The sequence below is a fragment of the Nyctibius grandis genome, chromosome 8, assembly GCF_013368605.1.
Source record: "Nyctibius grandis isolate bNycGra1 chromosome 8, bNycGra1.pri, whole genome shotgun sequence".
Classification (NCBI taxonomy): domain Eukaryota; kingdom Metazoa; phylum Chordata; class Aves; order Nyctibiiformes; family Nyctibiidae; genus Nyctibius; species Nyctibius grandis.
The window spans coordinates 11,686,621-11,706,351 of NC_090665.1; the positions used below are offsets into that span (position 1 = coordinate 11,686,621).

General features: G+C 52.7%; 1 protein-coding gene across 1 annotated transcript; it reads right to left on the bottom strand.

The window, feature by feature from the left end:
• Positions 1 to 99: 99 nt before the first annotated feature.
• On the bottom strand, positions 100 to 19,430 carry BCL6 (BCL6 transcription repressor). The gene is made up of 10 exons (XM_068406958.1): positions 19,380 to 19,430; positions 10,279 to 10,317; positions 9,056 to 9,223; positions 7,808 to 8,029; positions 6,697 to 7,680; positions 5,911 to 6,092; positions 4,392 to 4,559; positions 2,865 to 2,995; positions 2,340 to 2,477; positions 100 to 1,398 (listed from the first exon to the last, which is right to left on the bottom strand). Exons 3-10 carry the CDS (start codon positions 9,214 to 9,216, stop codon positions 1,255 to 1,257), a joined length of 2,130 nt encoding a protein of 709 aa, XP_068263059.1. The 5' UTR covers positions 9,217 to 9,223; positions 10,279 to 10,317; positions 19,380 to 19,430; the 3' UTR covers positions 100 to 1,254.
• Between the last annotated feature and the right edge of the window lie 301 nt (positions 19,431 to 19,731).

Genomic DNA, 19,731 nt, shown 5'->3' on the forward strand with positions numbered 1-19,731 from the left:
TCCCGGGCCGCGGGATGCTCAGCCCCTTCCCGGGGCACCAACTGGCCTTCAGAGTGCTTAAGGAGAAGGGCAGGCAAGAACAGACCCCTCACTCCATCATACTTCACTTTTCTTCATTTTATTCTTTTATTTGTACAGCTATATTTTACAGAATGCATTAATGCAGTTTAGACACAGCCCAAACCCTGTCTCCCGAGATTGTTTATAACACAAGCATGTAAAATAAGACCAAAAAAACCCCAAAAAACAAAAAAAATAAAACATTCCCCGATAGAGTTCCATCAAAACTCCTTTTGCAACATCAGGCTGTACCTTGAAGAAACTGAGCTCAATATAGTCCATACACTGAAAACTTCCATTGAAAAGAAAGGCACCGTGCGAAACCACATTTTACATATATACAGACTGAGAACTAGAACAAAAAAAAAAATTACACTTTATTATTATTTTAAATTCCTTCTGCAGCTTTGTTGGTTTAATACACACTTTTTTGTAAATTGTAAACCTTCACTTGCAAAAAAATACAAATACACTGATGCATTTAGACAAAATATTTTCTTACTTGTACAGATGCAATACTTTAAAATATCTTGTTAAGTGCTCTATCATAATAAAGATTCTCAGAGTGGCTTCTGCCTGCAGAGTCCAACTGAGCCTTTAATGCATTTTATATATTTTTAATATAGCTTTTTTTAAAGGTCTATATATATTTATTTTATATATATATTTATATATTTATATCTATATATATTTACAACTCTGCCATAGATTCCTTCACCTTTGGTTAAAAAAGTTAAAGCCCTCTCTTTAATAGCATACTTTCTCTTTAAAAGAACACACATTTTGCATACAAAAGAAAAAATCTGTTCCCATAAATCAACACTACATTCCTCATCTTCAAATGGCAAAGGCTGTGAAGGTTAGACTCCAGAGTTTATCAACACTCCACTGCACAGACATTTAAAATGACTATTTTTATTTATGTTTTATATACAGTAAGATCTGAATAATTTTCTTTTTCTTTTCGTTTCACATAACTGGGAAAAAATAAAACCCGTGTATTTGTAATTTTTTTTAAAATTTCTAATGTTTTTCCACCTATCTGCACTATGGGTTTAGAGGCACTCCATCATGTGGTGAATTTTTTTTCTTCTTTTTTTTTTTCCTCCTTTTTGTTTTAAAGTGTTGCAAGTATCCTTTGAACAGTTTCTCCCTCCCGTCCAAGACGACCTCCTCCTGGGAAATCCTCTGCCTTCAGCAGGCCTTGGGGAGCTCTGGAGGCACCTCGCTCGCCGAGATACGGTACTGCACCTTGGTGTTGGTGATGGCCCCGTGCTTCTGCCGGAGGTGAAGCCGCAGCTGGCTTTTGTGGCGGAAATGCAGGTTGCACTTCTCACACTGCGAGGCGAGAGGCAAAGGCGGAGGGTGTGAAATGCGATGGTAGGGATGGCAGGGGACACAGCCGTCCCTTCAGGGTGGGCGTCCCGCAGCAAACGCCTGTCCTCCATCAGCTTCCTCCACCAGCTACCCCAGGATGCTGTGCCCATTATACAGGTGGACGAGGGAAAAGTGGGGATGTGGTGGGAGAAGTAGCACCCAGGGGCACCCCATCCCAGGCTTTCAGCAGCACATTTCGGTTTACGAGATGCACAAAGGCCGAGGTCCCGTAGGAGAAGACCCTGGCTCTGATGGACGTAGCACCAAGCTCCTTATCTAGATGCTCAGACCAGCTACGTGGCTATTTTGGGAGCTGCTTTTGACCCCTGCCAAGGTGGATGGCTCCAGAGGGATGTTTGGACGATAACCCCTGCTCCAATTCCCTCTCTAGGGGATGGGGAAAGCCAGAAAAGCCTCAGCAAAGACTTGGGAGGCCCCAGGGCTGCAAGCAAGATAGGGCAGGCTGCTCGCTCAGTGCGGGTGCCACTGGCACAGGGGACCCCAGGCCAGGCTGTCTGCTCCTTTCCCCCATCCCCGCACACAGTGGGCAGTTGTAATTTAAGCCACAGCTATCTGAAAAAGTGTGACTTTCTTTCAGACGGGGTGCAAGAAAAGAAGAGCAGCTAAGATATACCCAGCCTGGGCTGCACGTCAGTGTTTCCAATGCAGCCACTCACGACAAAACACCATGTTGGCACCGGCTAATGCATGAGAACGGGATGAAGCATGAGGAGCAGGGCAGTGACCTTGGTGTGTGGCCTTATGAGGCTGGCCAAGGGCATTGGGGTGCTGCAACCAGCCCATGCGAATGCCCCGGTGTCTTCCCACCCCCCCAGGTTTGGCAGCATCCTCTCTAAGACCTGGTTGAGAGCCCCCCACGAAAAAAAAGCAGGGTCACTCACATGATATGGTTTCTCTCCTGTGTGGATTCGAAGGTGACTTTTGAGGGTCTGCAGGTGCCGGAAGCGTGTGCCGCAGATCTCACAGGGGTACGGCTTCTCCCCGGTGTGAATGAGCACGTGAGCACGGAGGTGGGCCACCTAGAGAGAGCGGCTCTGGGTGAGGACAGCCCCTGGGAGGAGGGCATCCCCGTGGGAGCAGGGTTCCGCCCAGCTGTCTTTTTTTTGGTCTATTGGGTTCCAGCTGGGAGTCAGGACCACATGTGTCTGAGGTCTGGTATCTCCAATCCTTAACAGCAAATGGAGGAGAGGAGCTAAACCCAGCAATCAGGCTTCCTACTAAGTCAAACTGGCTCACATGAAACTTGAGGGCCTTATTTATCCCACAACACCATGAGAAGAGCTGCCCCAAGCAGTAAGCATGGCCCATCAGCCTCCTCTCTGCCATGAAGCGTCACTGGTCTCAGGCAGGAGGTCTGGCCATGTCCCACCTCCCCAGGCGCTGCAGGTCCCAGAAGCCACATGTACCTGGACAAATCTGGCCCCGCAGGTCTCGCACTTGTAGGGTTTCTCTCCAGAGTGGATGCGTGTGTGGGTTTTCAGGTTGGCTGGCCGGTTGAACTGTGCTCCGCAGATGTTGCAGCGGTACGGCTTTTCTCCTGCAGAGCCCAAAATAAAGGGCGAGGGATGAAGTACCGGCATGCTCAGCCCCCATGATCCACAGTGCTCCCCAAAGTTAAGTCCCTTCAGGTGCCAGACCCCATGGTGTGAAGCACTAGCCCTGACTCTGGTCCCTTTTGGAAATGGCTGTGGACAAGCAGCATTGGTCAGGACAGCCTGGGGTGTCTCCAGAGCAGGGTGAGCTCAGGAGGTACCCAGGCACCGTGGGTACCGTTTCTTTTTTGGGTTGAGAGCTGCAGCCTTCAGGGCAAGAGGGAAAGTTGGGCAGCTCTGCCAGCCAGGATTAACAGAATCACTCCTCCTGGCCCCGTGACAGTGGCTGGCACCCTCCACCGACAGCCATGATAAGCCGTGCAGGGCCACTTGGCTCCCTTCGTGCTCCTCGCGGTCCCCAGCACATCCCACCTCGTCCATTCACCACCTCTTTAGAGGAGCGAGAAGAGGTGACAGAGCAGAGAGCCAAGGCACACCCAGCGACCTGGCTCACAAGTTGTTATTCAGCTACAATCACTGCTGCTGGCCCCAGCTGACTTTCTTACGGTGATGGGGGGAGCCGCAAAAAGGTTTTAACTAGTTTCTTTAGGATGGTTGAAGATGGGCTCAAAGGGGAGCAGGAAACAGCCATCATCTACCCCTTCCTGCCTTTTTAGTTTGTTTCCAGGCTTTGACCCCGTGCACCCTCGAGCCCTGCCCTGGCACTTGTCCCATTCACCTGCACAGCCCTCTTGAGGCTGCTGGACTTTATGCCTAACACAGCGCAGCAGCACTGAGTCGTCAGCACAGACTTCCCTTCGCCAGCCACTGAACCGGTCGGTTGTTGACATGTTAAGCATTAATAAAAGCATGAAAAAAAATCCCCAGGTTTGTCAGCAAATGACTAAATCCTTACTATCCCCTTCCTTTCTCAGCTTTCATTGTGCTGATTCACAGAGTCCATCTGTTCACAGATTTTCCCATCAGCAGAGTTTCTGCCAGGCTAGATATAATCTAGATTTCTAGGATATAGGGGAAAAAACATCCCAGACTTCTCCTTAAATGTTCTGTTGATTTTTCTTTTTTAAGTCTACCACAAAGTAACCTGGAGGTCACGCATCTGCTCCCAGCTGTGCGGTTTGCAAGCTGCCTTTAGAAATGGTGGTGCCCAGTGCTTTACAGCAAAGGAGCTTGAGCTCCAGCCCTGCTGCAAGGCCAGGGAGCATCTCCCCCACTCCCAGGTTTGGTGCTCTGCCCGAGGGCACCTTGCTCTTTCCATCAGGGACAGCAGGTGACACAGAGCTGGGGACACCATGTCTGGGACAAACCCAGCCATAAACGCCCACATGCCCAGCAACCCACAGCCTCCCCAGTAAGTTGTCCTCATGGACAACTTTGTACCTGTGTGGACGGTTTTGTGGCTGGCAAGGTTCCCCTTGTAGCGGAAGGAGGCCTGGCAGCGGTCACACTTGTAGGGCTTGTCACTGTGGACTTGCAGACAGTGTCTCTTGAGAGAGGCCTCCTCGGAGAACCGGCAGTCGCACTCATTGCAGAAGAAGGCTCCATTCTCTGGAAGGGCAGAAAGAAGAGCAATGAGATGGGCAAGGTGTTGGCCAGCTCCTCGATGGGCCACGGGATGGGGTTGGGGTGGTGGAGAAGGGAAGCCAGAGCAAGTGTTGGAACAAGGAGACAAGCCCAGACATTTGCAGTCAACGGTGCCTGCACTGTGCCATTACCTCCTGACCAACTTGTGCACACAGCAACATGCACGGCTCAAGAGAGCCAAGTCATCACGAGCCACCTCTCCTTCAGTGTGACACAAGCTGCTTCCACGAAGCCAGCATCTTGCCAGGACATCTTTCAGAGAGGTCCACTGTGCTGGTTTTGGCTGGGATAGAGTTAGTTTTCTTCACAGGAGCTAGTATGGGGCTGTGTTTTGGATTTGTGCTGAGGACAGTGTTGATAATACAGGGATGTTTTTTGTTACTGCTGACCAGCGCTTACACAGAGTCAAGGCCTTGTCTGCTTCTCACACCACCCCACCAGTGAGCAGGCTGAGGGTGCACAAGAGGTTTGGAGGGGACACAGCCAGGACAGTTGACCCCAACTGACCAAAGCGACATTCCGCGCCATATGATGTCATGCTCAGCAAATAAAGCTGGGGGAAAAAGAAGGAAGGGGGAGACACTGGGAGTGATGGCATTTGTCTTCCCAAGTAACCGTTATGGAGCTCTGCTTTCCTGGGGATGGCTGAACACCTGCCTGCCGATGAGAAGTGGTGAACGAATTCCTTGTGCTTTGCTTGTGCGCGTGGCTTTGAGCATCACCACAGCGGGGTTCCCTCTGTGGATCTCTGCCCACACCACAGGTGACAATTCTGCATTCCCCCTCCCTGAGCTACCGGCAGATGGGAGCACAGATACTTGTCTCTGAGCTTCTGGAGTTTTGCAACAAGATTGCAAGCCTCATTATCTGCATTTCTCCAGATGTGCACACTGGGCTCCTTGATAATGAAGGTATCATGACAGATGCATGAGACACACCATCTTGCCCAATCCCCATTAGGGTCATTACATCTGCCAAGCTTGTTCTCCTGTGGTTCTGGTGGGGTGGGGTGCACTTTGTTTCCTGTCCTTAGCTGCCAAGTTGGCAGCAGGTGACTAACTCCCTGCACAAGGTATCTGGACGGTGCTGAGGAAGGGGAGGAAGGAAGCAATTCCCATGTGTGTGTGTCCCTCACATGCATGCACACAGCTGGTCAGCCAGTTAAGAGGGGACTGTAAAGCACCTTGGGATCCACCAGCATCAGGGACAGGTCTGACCGCCTGTTTGGACACAGGGCACCAGTTGGACGGGTCCCCAGACTGCACAGCCCCCTTGCCTGCTGGTTGAAAAAGGTGACCGGGGATGCAAGACTCACCGCAGCTGGAGTCAGAGTATTCAGACTGGGTTTCCCCCATCTCCTCTCCAAAGTTTGAGCCAGGGGTATGAAGGCACATCTCAGCATGTTGTGGGGACTGGCAGCCACAGGAGCTGCACTTCGACGAATGCATGTACAGCGGGGACTGCCCTTCGCTGCTCCGAGGGGACCCGTCCCGGGACCTGTGGAAGGACAGCAACGCACACAGCCGTGAGAAGGCTCTTGCTGTGCTTCAGCTACTGGGCCCTTGTTTGCACCCTTCCAGACACAAGGGACAGCCATGTTTTATGGGGACACTTTTGTGGTGAGATGCACAGCATAGCCCTGATCAACAACAGGTCCCTGAGCCTCAATCCTTCAGGTGCCCATTACCAAACAACCTCAAAGCCCTCTCAGAACATCCAGGTCCAGAGGATAGCGTACTGTTCCCTGGTAGTTTGGCCTTTCCAACACTTACAGCCAACCAAAAGCTTGAGACACAGGGAGTCTGGTGAAAACCAGGTTGGGCAAATCCAGGCTCCAGAAACTGTCCAGAGCTGCCAAAGTGAGCCAGGGATTCCTGACCCGATGTTCCCAATTCCATTGCCAGGCCAGGCTAGCACCACTACGGTGGGGATGGCTGGTACCCACCCGACGTCACTGACAGTGCTCCACCAAATGCAGAGGCTTCCACCTGCTCACAGCTGGACTCTCCAGTCCAACACTACAGCTATTTCACACACTTCCAAACCCTCATCAACAATGCAGGGAGTCCTGTCCCTCGTGGTGGAGGGGAAATCTTCTCACCTGTTAACGATATTGTTGAGTCTGCTCGCTTGTGGGATAGTAGAGTCTTCTCCATTCACGCTCATCTTGGTGGGGGATTGCACGTTGAGATGCTCTGGCTCCATGGACTGCTGGCAAGTGGACATGGGCATGTAGGTGTGAGGAGACAGGGTTCCCATCTCATTCTGGTCAGCACTGTCTTGCTTGGTGCTCTGATTGAGAGAGTTGAGGACAATGAACTTGTACTTCTTCCAGTTGCAGGCTTTAGGATCTGTAGGGCTCTTGGTGAAGAGGGAGCTGGAGCTCTGACTGATACGGGCATTCTTGCTGCTGCTGGACTCGGTTGGTGAGTTGGGCTGGCAGTCGGACTTCTGGGGGCTCTGGGGGCTGATGAGTCCCTTGCGGTCCAGGGGGGTGTTGGTCGGCTCAAAGTGCTGGCTGATCTCGTCCTCTGAAGAGGTCCGCTCTTCCTCTTTGGCCACTTTGTCACAAGAGAAATAGGGATTGTTCCGGATTGAAGGGACGACAGGTTTGGGACCAGAGGCTACGCTGTAGTGCATGTCACTCCTGGCTTCTTCAGCAGCACCTTCTTTTGGAGCATAGATGGTAGCGTGGCACATGTTGGCCGAGATGTCGGTAATGGTTCTCATGTACTCGGTGGGGATTGTCCTGGAGCTGTCGCATGGCAGGATCCTCTCCTTGGGGAAGGCACCTGCCCTCGAGAGTTCAGAGAGAGGCATCCTCATCTCCCGCAACTCATCATCCACAAGGAAGCTATTTATAGGGAGAGGGCTGTATCCATGGTAGGAAATGGGGGATCCAGACAAACTATTGATCAAGCCAGGTGCAAAGGCCCTCCCATTGCAGAGGGACCCATTTTGGAGAGGCATGCCGTTCTCTGAGACATCTCTGCTCCGATAAGCCATCACCTCTGGGTGGCTCAGCATCCGTCCAGCCAAAAACTCTTCCCTTGGGGTCTTCACAGCAGACACCATCTCCGCTTCACTGGAACCAGGCAAAAAGGAGGGAGACACAGCCCGTAAGGTTAAGTTTGCAGATGCTTTGTCAGTTCTCCCGCCTCCCACCCTAACACACCGTCCCAGGCTCTCCAAAGTTCACTCACGGTGCTCACCTAGATTTGACAAACCTTCGGCAGGTATCAACCACATGCTCCATCTGCAGGTACAGCGCTGTGGCCATCACAGCCATAATATTATTCTCCCTCAAGTTCAGGCGGGATGTATACATGAAGTCCAAGAGGATGCAAAACCCCTCAGGGTTAATTTCGGGGTCCAGGTTGATGACATTCAAGTTGCACTTGAGCTGGTCAGTGAAGATGCTGTAGAAGAGGCCACTGCAGAGAGAAGACAGGAGAGAAGACGAGTGTTATGACAATTCAGAGGAAGAAAGAGAGTTAGTCCGAAATCCCTTAGCACAGAGGGGTTCATGAATGGGCAGGGAGGAGGAGGCAATTAGAGAATTCTCTGAGCTTCCCCCTTATTATCAAGCTTGGTTTCTCAGCTTAGTAAGCGTCTTCTGCACTGCACTTTTCCCAACTGGAACAGCCTGCTTTTAGATCTCACCTGCTCAACAACTCCCCACTGTCTCCATTTAGAAATTCCCCCCCTTTTTTTTTTTTGTTATTGTTCTTACCACCAACCCCTTCCCACTGTGACTCATTTCTTTCAGAGGCCTCTTGGGGCATCCACACTCACTCTTTAACCAGGTTAAAAAAAAAAAAAAGAAAATGTTGGCAAAACATTTTTCAGATGTCTTTAATAGTCAAACCTTGGCTTTTTCAAATCTTTAGACCTTGTCAGTAGGAGACCCTGGAAGGCATCTGACATAATTCAACTGGGCAACAGTAGGATTTTAATTAGCGTTCACTACGAAGCAATTCCACCAATCCTAGGAGCTAGAAAGGGATTTCAGACCCCACCAGGCTTGGGGGCGGGGGGGCGGAAAATCAGCAAAGGTGGGCACAGTCAGCAGCCTGGGAGCCAGAGAGGAATAGCTCCAAAAATAGCAGCAGCAGGGGACACTGCAGTCACAGAGGACTCGTTCACCCCAGCAAGCATCCAGCCTTCCTCCCTTCCCCTATCCTGTCCCATCCCTGCAGAGCGCTTGTGCTTTGCCTTCAGGGATGTGCCTCACAGCTGCTGTGCTCCTGTTTGTCTCCATGGGCTGCATGTGGGCAGACATGGGCATGCAAGGAGAGAGGTGTGGGCACCGTGCTGGAGGCGCAAGGTCTCGGCTCTAACCCCATTGCAGGTACATGTTTCTTGGCAGCCCCTTTCAATTCTGCTCCTCTGCCTCTGTTTCCCCGTCTGTAAACCCCACAAGCCTCCCCAAGGCTGCAGCGAGGGGACCCTGCTCTCACCTGCAGGCCATCAGGACCGTTTTGTGGGCTCTGAACTGCTCCCGGTTCACGATGATGACGACGTCAGTCAGGATATCCCGGCTTCTAAGGCGGTTGAGATTGAGGAGCACATCACTCGCGTGGCGGGTGAACTGGATGCAGCTGTCTGCTGGCGAGGCCATCTTGAGTCTGCTCAAAACAGAAGCAGGAGGAGGATGGCAATGGAGAAGCAGCCAGGCAAGTACCCCAAACCCAGTGAAAAGACAGCTGCTGCTCTGGGATGTGCTCAGATGGCCAACTGCCACTGGTAGGGACATCACCAGCTCCTTGGTCCCAAGACAAATAGCCCTGCACCACACCAAGCGCCTGCCACACTGCCCAGTAAGGTCTCTTGGCCAGCAGCGAGACCTGGCGTGTCTCAGTCCCACCCAGCAAGCTGGTGCATGAAGGCAACCAGACCCTCCTGAGGATTAGCTAACCGGCTCCTCTTTCTCCCTGCCTCACCCATAGTGGCTCCACCCCAGCCCACTCCTCCCACCACCACTCGGGTTCATCTCCATGAAGCTCCCAACGGAGCTTCCCAGCCTTCAGATCTTCCTCATGAGCCATCCCCCTCACGCCGTCTGCTGGCTGGCTGCAAATCAAGCCATAGGAATCAAAACAAGCCTTGAAGGTCCCAACTGAAGCTGAAGGATTTCAACATCTGGAAAATCCAGCCCACAGTGGAGCACCAACCCTCATCCACCAGCAAACTACTTTCCTGGTCCCAAGTGGTGGCCTCTCTGAAGAAGACCTGTCCACAGTTTCCCAATGAATCGGTGGCGGCAGCAAGGAACAGAACTCATCTAACCTGCTGGGCTGCTACCCACACCGCAGCCCAGTCTCTCCTAGCAAGCAAGGCTTGGGTTAGTCGAGGAACATGAAGCCTACTCCCCACACAACACCCGTTGACCCATCTCAGAGGTGTCCTCCCAACCAGCACCCAGAAGAGCCCACATTTCCCCGTGCCTGAAGTTTGGGCTGGAACATGCATCTTCAGCGTCAAATTCCTCCATGATCAACCCCCTCCCATAACCCTGACTCCTCCTCCTTCCCCAGCGGCACATGAACGTACAGTATTTTCTACAGAGCAGCTGCTCTCCTGAAAACAAATTCCAGCTGGGTCTAATGAAACATTTCATTCAACATGGTAAAGGGAAGGGGGGTTGGTTAGGAGGGGAAGCACAAAATTTAAATTTACATACCCAATGCCTCAATTCACAGTCCAAAAGTTTCTTTCAAACCTACAAAAAAAGCAGAAGAAAACGAACGCCACATTAGCTGGTAATTATGAATTGGCCATGGCAGGACACAAGCTTGCTGTTTCGCTGGAGTATCAGTTGGATAAAAGCTAGAGATAACAAACCTTCTACTCTCCAGTAAGGCTAACATTTGTTTCTTCCGGTACAATACGTTCTTATCACAACCACAGGCTTTGAGAATCCAATCATAGCTTCTTCCACACCCTCTAGCCCAAACCATGGGCGTATGCCAAGGAGATTTTCATTTCCATGACTCAGGAACTTAAAGGCAGGTGGGGAAGGGAAGTCAAGCGAGAATTTTCTCACCACTTTTTTCGGAGATAACTCTTCCCCTGCCGAGATCAAATTCCCGGCCAGTGCCACATCCCAGACCTATGCCGTACTCCCAGCATGTCGTTAACAGGTATGACTTACACACAAACATCTGCTGCCACTCTGCTCAGAAACCTGGAAAGAGCCTGAATTCAGTCCTCCAAAACAGGCGCTGCCCTTCTCAGAATACCCACGCTCTCCAGCCACTGGTGAAAACACTTTGGGACGGGACTGCCGAACAGACTTGGGAGGATATGGGCGTCGAGTATCGAAATGACTTGGCCAGGATCACAGAGGAAGCTAGCGGCGGAGACGGATGAGGACCCAGAACAAATGCCTTCCTCTGGCTGCTGGAAAAGCCTTCCCCCAAACCGCAAGCTTTGTCTCCAGCCACTGGCTTTACGGGCAACAGGGCTGGGGCAACACAGTCAAGGAAACCCAGGAGTTAACCGCCTTCCAGAACTCACACTACTACTCCCAAATTTACTTAAAACCAACAAAGACAATTGACCTGGCACCAATGCAGGAAGAAGGTCCTCAGGCAATCGCCCCAGCAGGGAGAAGCACAATAAATAAGTGAACCAACAAACCCCAAGACCTTCATCACATTGAGTGCCAACCCCCAAAAACTGGATGGAAACGGTAAGACTGCCAGCACTTGCAGAGAGCCATCCAGCCCTGTGAGGACAAGTGTCCCCTTCCCTCTTCCTTGTGGACACGTGCAGATTCGGAGCCCAAGCTCCCCTCACATCCCTGGAGACAATGGGGTGGGATGAAGAGGTGAGATTTAAGGCAAGGTATCGCACGCAAAACCCAGAGGGCGTCTTACAGCCCCGTTCCAGCCAATCAGATGCAAATCTTCAGAGCCGCTCTGAGCCTGGCCAGCTTAAAACTTTATGCACACACAAAAAGTGACTCATTTCCCAAACAGTGCAGACTCTGACCTTTCTGTACACGCTTGCTGCCAGCCGCTCACTGCTGCCAATCGCAAGCCAAGGGGCTCGCGGCGCTCTGCGAGGAGCCCAGCAGCATCCACGCGTCCCCACGAGCGGATGTACGCATTGGGGGCAGCTGGCTGGCATCCGACCTCAGCCGCGCCGGCAGACGCGCTCCGCCGGGCTCCCGGGGACTCACCCCGTGTCACAGACACAGGGAGGTCACCCATCCATAAACCAACAATGTTATGAACTGCGAGATGAACTCTGTGCCCGTGAGCATCACGTGAGAAGCGGCTGCTGTCGCCAAATTCCCGTACCCACAGTGAGACCGCAGCGCTGCCCGGTCGGGGAGGCACCCCGCTCCTCTCCCAGAGCTGGACTCCGGCACAGCCCCCTCCCCACCCTCCCACATTATCCCCTCCCAGCACAGTGCTGCTGCAACGGCCCTGGCCCCAGGAGCTGGGCAGGTGCATCCCAAGCAGCTCTCAGCTGCAGGATGTGGGCACGCAAAAGGGAAAGGGACTTTCCTTCCCCTCCCTGTGCCGAGCCGGGTTAACCCTGCCCCTCCCGGCCTCTGCACAGCACCAGCTCTGCACCGCAGCACGGGAGGATGCTCCGACCACAGACCAGCAGAGAAGGGGACAGTGACAAGGAGCAGAGACCAGTGATGGGGAGCAGAGAAGACCACCACGGCCAGGCACGGCCTTCTCCGTGAGGCTCTCCCCAGCTCAGCTGAGGCCAGAGCATCACCCCAAGCCCCCCCTCCAGTTTTCCTGCCCAGTACCTTGCAGGTGTGGGCTCTCCGGCAGTGCTCGGGGCTGCACACTGGGGCACGCTGTGCCCAGGCCAGGCGCAGGGCTCATTTTGGGGGTGGCCACATGGGACTGCCACTGCTGCTGCCTTCCAGGAAGGCAATGGGTCTGCCCCAGCGGTTCAGGGAACGGCCCTTCCCTGCCAGCACCTCCCCGAGAAAACCCATTCCTGGAAGGGAGCCCAGGGCTGGCTCTGCCCTCCCTGCGGCCGGCCTGGTGAGCCTGGGGAGGGAGCACCTGCGTGTGGGGGAACCCCTCTCAGGTCCACCTCATGCAAAGGGGAGACCCTCACAGCTCCCTCACCCCAGGGCAGAGGGGAGAACGAGGGACTTACCCCCCTACCCCATATCACAGAATCACAGAATGTTAGGGATTGGAAGGGACCTCGAAAGATCATCTAGTCCAATCCCCCTGCCAGAGCAGGATTGCCTACACCATATCACACAGGAACGCGTCCAGGCAGGTTTTGAATGTCTCCAGAGAAGAAGACTCCACAACCTCTCTGGGCAGCCTGTTCCAGTGTTCGGTCACCCTCACCGTAAAGAAGTTTTTCCTCATATTTATGTGGAACCTCCTGTGTTCCAGCTTGCTCCCATTGCCCCTTGTCCTGTCAAGGGATGTCACTGAGAAGAGCCTGGCTCCATCCTCATGACACTTGCCCTTTACATATTTATAAACATTAATGAGATCACCCCTCAGTCCCCTCTTCTCTAAGCTGAAGAGACCCAGCTCCCTCAGCCTCTCCTCATAAGGGAGAAACCCCTCCATCCATCCACTCTCACATTTCTATGGAATCCCTTTTCATCCATCCTCCTCCCACCCTGTGCACAGGAGAGACTCCTTCTTTCCCCTACCCCTCTTGCACTGCGGAGTACCCCCTTGTCTTTGCCCCTCTCCCACCCCCAAACGCATAGTCTATAGGAGGACACCGACCACTCCCCCTCCCTGGGTCCCGGTCTCCTACCCCTCCAGAGCCTGCAGCGCCGACTCCCTTTCATCACCCTGGAGGGGTGGCTGGGTGAAGTCTCCCTTCCCCACAGCCTCATCCCACACAGTGCTCCGAAACTGCCCGCCCAGGGGAAGCTTCATCCTGCCCCCCCCCTTCCTCCCCAGTCCCAGCACCCTGCAGGGTCGCAGCCCCATGGGAACACCCCCTCTGCCTGCCAGGGCACATTGCCCGCTGCCCCTCCACCCTGCCAAGGGATGCCTGGTTTCTCCTGAACAGGGACCAGAGAAAATGGGGTGGTATAGGGAACCCCCCCCAGGCACAGTCCTGACCGTAGTGAAGAGGATGCTCTTGGCTGGGGGTGTGCAAGCGCCCAGCTCAGCTTCCCCGATGTCATGCAATCAGGGGGCACGAAGCGTCCTTTAGCTGTCACAGCACAGCTTTATTAATTTAGTAGCTTCTGGTCGGCGTCTAGGCCAAAACGTGGCTGGGTTAATAATAACCCAAGAGGAGACCGAGAGAAGTCCTAGCGCGCAGCGTCAGCGCAGATCAGAAGCAGCATCACTAGTGCAAGCCCTGTCGTTTTTTCCACCGTCCCCTTCCACAAGCAGACTGCGCTCACTCGATCGAGCGGTCTCTGCTAACTTTCAATCTGATCCAATTTCCTGCCAGCAAACAAATGTTTCTAGGAAATGCAATACATTATCTGGACGGGTTTATTATCAGCATTTGGAACCAGGAAAACTGCATATTTTCTCAAGCGCTGCAGGGAACTTTATAGTTTGTACTTCAAAAGAGGGTTTAAAAGGATTGCCCTTGAAAGCTGGCCCGGCTCAAGTCTCCACATTGTTTTGGTCTTTGCAGAAGAAAACGCGGGGGGGGTGGGGGGAGCACACTAAAGCTGCTCCGATGTTTTCCACTAAAGAGGACTCCCCTGCCCTCTGCGGAGCCAAGCTCTGGCTGGGAGGCAGAGGCAGGGCGTGCCCTTGGGAAGCGAGGAGTCAAGCCTTCTTCAGCATTTCAAACGACCCCAAGCAATCTGGCACATTAATTTTTCAAGGGAAGGCAGGAACTGCATCCCAGCTGAAGTCGAGGGAGCTACTCCAGAGAACAAGGGATGGACACCGTGCCCTGCCAACACGGAGCCCTGCGCCCAGGTGCCAACCCGACAGCGAGGTGCAGCTGGAGCCGGGCATCCCCAGCAGCTGTGCCGGGTCCCTGGCCTGGCTGGGCTCAGAGGAGGTGTCCTGTCATTCCCATCCCGTCCCAGGGCAGTAAATCACCAGTCAGCACTGACCCGACCCTCCCTGCCTCTGTCCTCCTGGGTCTGAGGGTGGCACAGCTCATCTTGGCAGCAAGGAACTGCTCTGGCATCCCGCCTGGACGGGATGAGACACGTATGCAGCTTGGGGTCCTGTGGCCAGAGGAAAGGCACCTCCCCACCCCATGTTTATTGAACCAAACAGATATAAGATCCATTTCAGAGGCTGCCTGGTCCTACAGGACCCACTGTCCCGCAGCGTGTTTGTCCCAGGCTCTCCCTCCATAAGCAGGGGTCCCGCATTCCTCACGCGTACCCCGCATACAGCCCAAAGGCAGCACGCCGACCAGGAGAGAGAGAGGAAAACAATACAGCCCAAAAATTTCTCCCCTCTCCCAATGCCCTCAGCTCTCCCCATCTTTCAGATGTGAAGGTCCACTGAGATTGCCGGGGTTTTAAAGCAGTCCTGAAGACTACATGCTTGCTCTGATGTAGGGGTGTGTGTCTTTCTGGCTGCCAGCATCCTGCAGTAGTGGGAACACTAGCATGGATTTAAAAAAAAAAAAAAAAAAAAATTAAAAAAAATGCGGTGAGGACTACGTTTGCAGTCTAAATTTGCAGTCTGAAGGAGTTTACTGGTCAGATGCTGACTTTTGGATACTCATCTAACCAAACTGCAAACTGTGAACTCCTGAGGTTTGCCAATGCCTGCTGTAAACATGGAAACCAAGTGTCACTTTTTGCCAAACAGAAGAATGGTTTAAAAATAGATCTAGAAAAGAATACAGGCACTCAGCATACAGGGCTCCTGTTTATAGACTCTCCTGCTACTATAAAATGGAAGAAGAGGTTATGAGCACTCAGGAGACTTTTTACCAAATTTAGATTTTACAAACTTCTCAGAAACCCGAAAACAACATTTCAGGCTCCAACTGAATCCGTAAAAGCTCTTCATGTGGAGTTTGTAGCCCAGATGTTACAGCACATGGACTAAAAGGGGCATGAAATAGTTCTTCAACCTCAACGCCATAAATACGTGAAGGTACATAAGCTGCGCAGTGAGAAATGCACCTATTGGTTAGAGCTTCATTTTATTCACCTATAGACTTCGTAACAAGATTTTCTTTTTAATGGAGTATTCACATAAAATGTAAGGACATCCACCCCTGCTTCTAAAACACAGGACTGCCTCACAAAGTTTTACCACCTGTATTTGTAATGGGTTTTTGAGGATAACGTTACTATTTACTAAAAAAAAAAAAAACCAAAAAAACCCAACCAAAAAACAACAACACAACCAAACACTGTTCCTACGAATTAATATTAGGCTGCTGCCATCGGGCACTGAAAGCTTCCCCACAAAAAAAGAAAAGAATAAAAGCATAGCTTTACAATACGTCCTAAATTAGGCAGAAATTCAAGGGCAGATTAACACCACAACTCGGAAAGATTTTCACATGTGATTTCATGACCAGATCCAGAGAGAACTCCATATGGAAATGTCAGTGACTTTAATAAGCACTCGGTTGTTTCCAATTAGGCTCCTTAAGTAAGTTCAGTGGCATCCAGAGTTTCCTCTGCCACCTTCCTCCTAGCTGGCAAGCTTTTTCTCTTTTTTCTTTTTTTTTTTTTCCCGAGCAGTTAATAAACACGTTCCCACCGGGCCGAGGCTGCCGGCCCCGCCAGCCGCTGCCCTGGCCGGGAGGAGGCGAAGCCACGACACTAGATGGCACCAGCCAGCTTTGCTGCAGGAGCAATTTCTCCCCCTTGGAAAATAAAACACCCCAACCAAACCTGGAAAACATATAATTTTGTCGATGTAATTCTGTTTCTCTTAAAACGCGTCTGAGCAACATTATTTTTATGAGCTTTTCCAGCCTTGTTTTGAAAAACTTAATGTTTCTGCTAAGTTTATTTTTGTCTCATCAGACACCAGGCTGAAGTCCTCCCAGCGCTGCAAACAGGGATGTCTCAAAAGTATCATAAAGACTTTTGACTGTTTTTTTTGTGGTTTTTTTTTTTTGGGGTGGGATTTGTAAGAATCACTTCTCATTCCGACTTCTTCCTTCGCAATAATAACTAACCAGTTAACCTCCACTTCCTCTCCCAATATTGACTCAGACAGTGAGAACAGAGGAGGACTGGAAATCGGAATTGAAATGCATCCCAAGAGATCTTTGATCTGTTTTGCCAGTCAAAACCGAACGCATGGAGATCAAGTCTTTTCTTACTGGAACAACGTAATAATCCATTCTGCTGGAAAATTGCTAGATACCCTTTGAGTGTTTTAATGCCTTGATGATTTGTTTCAGGGGGGCAAAAAATTGCCATCTACAATGTAAGTTTTTAAACCCGCAATCCTATCATTAGGAGCAAACAGCAGAACCTCAGGTTCTGCCTCTCCGTGTATATATAAAGAGAGGTTCCCCCTAAAATATTTTCAAAGCCATTTTTGAACTGTAACCCCCCCAAGGACTGCAGGCAGAAGCCTGTATTTGCTCTTAAAGCACTTATCCTTTAAACCTTTGAAGCAATACAGCAAATAATAATTTTTAAAGCATTTAAAACCTCAGGAGAGGAATCAATAAGCATCCCCAGATTGAGCGAGGGCCTGATCCCATACCCAGCCCTGCTGACACAGGTACTAATTTGGCCCCAGATGGAGATGTCGGACCAACGCAGCGCTTCTCGCTGAGCCTTATCGGTCTGGCCTCAGCCTCCCTTCGCACCAATCCTGCGCCGACTGAAGTCAGTGGAAAAAACTAACCTGGGCTGGGTTTGTTTTTGTCGTTTTTGACTCATTATTTTTAAGCCCGGATTTGCCTCTTCCCTGGAAATGCAACGGGGGTCAAAGGCAGCTTTTAGGCACATCTGAGAGGCCGCCGCAGATTTTCTAAACAAACGCCTTGCTTTCTGTTTCCCTCCTTCCCAAGAGGCGATTTCATAACATTTCATACAGTGACTTTGCAAACTAAAGGGGGGGGGTGGGCAGGTCGGCGAGGCGGAGGGGCGGGGGGGGGGGGCGGCCGGGGAGAGGGTCGCTGCCGCCGAGCACGAAAGTTTTGATAACAAAGTTGGGCTTTTTCCGTTTTGTTTTGCCTTTTTTTTTTTTAAGGGGGGTTTAAAAAGAAATAAAATAAATATATATATAGACAAAAAACCACGCACCTAACCAAGGAAAAAAAAAAGCTTCTCACTTCCCCACCCGCTTTTAGGTTTTTGGGGAGGCGGAGGGGGGGGGCGCGGAGCGGCGCGGGCCGGGCGCGGTGGTTGCGCGGCTCTCCGCGGCCGGCCGCGCCGCTCGCTCCAGGAATAGCGTGTGGCCGGGGGCCAGCCCCGCGGCTGCCGGCGGGCAGATTTACGAGCGCCTGTCTCCGCGCCAAGTCCGCCGCGGTAGTAAACACAGGGGACGGGCTGCCATGGGGGCAGCGAGGGGCTCCCTCCGCACCGCGCCCGGGACCCCATCGCCTGCACGGCTGCACCCCGCTTCCCCCGCCGGCCGCCTTCCTCCTGCCGCAGGACCCCCCTCTCCTCCCCGCGGGGGCTGTTATTATTATTATGATTATTAATTGAGCGCTGCGCGTCATATTCAGAGTTGCTCCATACACTTTCTTCCCCCCCTTTCCCGAGCTTCGCATCGCATTTTATTTTCCAGCCGGCGGCAGCCCGTCGCGGCCGCCCCGGCACACACCGTCGAGGCGATCGCGGTTCCCCCCCCCGCGCCGCTCCACAGTGCTCCGGGGCCGGCAACCGGTGACGGCCGAGCCTCCCCGCGGGCTCCCCCCTTCCCCGGGCAGAGAAATGCCGCAAGTCTTCTCCATCACCGCCCGCTCTTAGCCCGGGGCTTGACAGATCACGGCGCAGCCCCGCCACAGGTTGCAAAACGCACCAGCCGTTTTGCGGTTGCATCGGGGACAGCATAACAATAATGATGATATATTAATATAATAATAACAATAGAGAATGGGGGGAGGGAAAATGATGCGGAAAAGGCCGGAGCGGCGGTGCCCGGTGCCGCCGATCCCCCGCGCTGCCGCCAGCCCCGCTCCGCGGCGGCTTTGTGAGGCGGCGAACCGACAACAACGCGCACACAAAAAAAAAAAAAAAAAGGAAAAAAAAAAAAGAAGGAAAAGAGAAATAACACACCCCGGGCGAGGGATCCAGCCATTGGGAGCCGACCCCGAGTCACGCAAAACGCCACCAGCCCGGCGGCCGGCAGCCGCGCTCCCCGCCGTCCTGCGCCCGCGGAGCGGCTGCAGGTGCAGAGAGGAGCCGCCGCCGTGCTCCCCGTCCCCACCCGGCCGTCACGCGTGCGGGAAGGACAATAATCCCAGATAACCGATAATCCCCGGGAGAGGACGGCGAGGGGAGACCTGCCCCCCGCTCCCCTTATACACGGTCCCAGCGTTAAGACATGCAGGCACCCCTATCTTTCTTGTCTGACAGCGGGCGAGGAAGGGGTGGGGGTGTGGGGGAATTAAGTAAATAAAGCAGAAAAAAAATATTAACATTTAGGAGGTAATAATAATATTAAAGAGGTGTCGGGGCACCTGCCGCGTGAAGGGAAGAGGAGGGGGGGAAAAAAAAAATGGGTAGAAATATATAGAGGCGGCTCCGCGCCAGGCGTCGGAGCGGGGCAGGGAGGGAAAGAGGAGGGAGAAAAAAAAAATGGAGCGAGGGAAGAAGAGGGAGGAAAAAAAAAAAAAAAGAGAGAGCGCCCGCGCGAGAGAGAATTAAAGGGTAAAATCGGCCGCGGCAATAGAAGCAGCAATCACCTGGTCTCCGGGCTTTCCTAGAAACTCCTTGCATCACCACTTCTAAGAACCCCAGTTCTAAGAATCAACAGAGCCCAATTCTCGGAATTTGAGCTGCAGACTCTACCATTGCGCTAAGCATGGGGAGGGCTGCGGACCTCCCCCGCCGCTCTGTCGCCGCCGCCGTCGCCCTCCCGGGTCGCGCTGCCCCCCCGCGCCGCCCCCTCCGGGCGGCGCGGGGGGGCAGCGCGACCCGGGAGGGTGGCGGCAGCGGCGGGGGTCTCACCGAGTCGCCCCCCCTTTCCTCACCCCCCCCATCCCCGTTACTAGTGGTCTCGCCGAGCGGCGGATCACGTGGCGGCGGGTGCTGTGT

Coding starts and splice junctions, on each gene's coding strand:
- BCL6 (XM_068406958.1), bottom strand. CDS start 9,216: ATGGCCTCGCCAGCAGACAGCTGCATCCAGTTCACCCGCCACGCGAGT. Junction 7,681..7,807: donor CGAAGGTTTGTCAAATCTAG/GTGAGCACCGTG, acceptor GCCTGGTTCCAG/TGAAGCGGAGATGGTGTCTG. Junction 1,399..2,339: donor CAGGAGAGAAACCATATCAT/GTGAGTGACCCT, acceptor CTCGCCTCGCAG/TGTGAGAAGTGCAACCTGCA.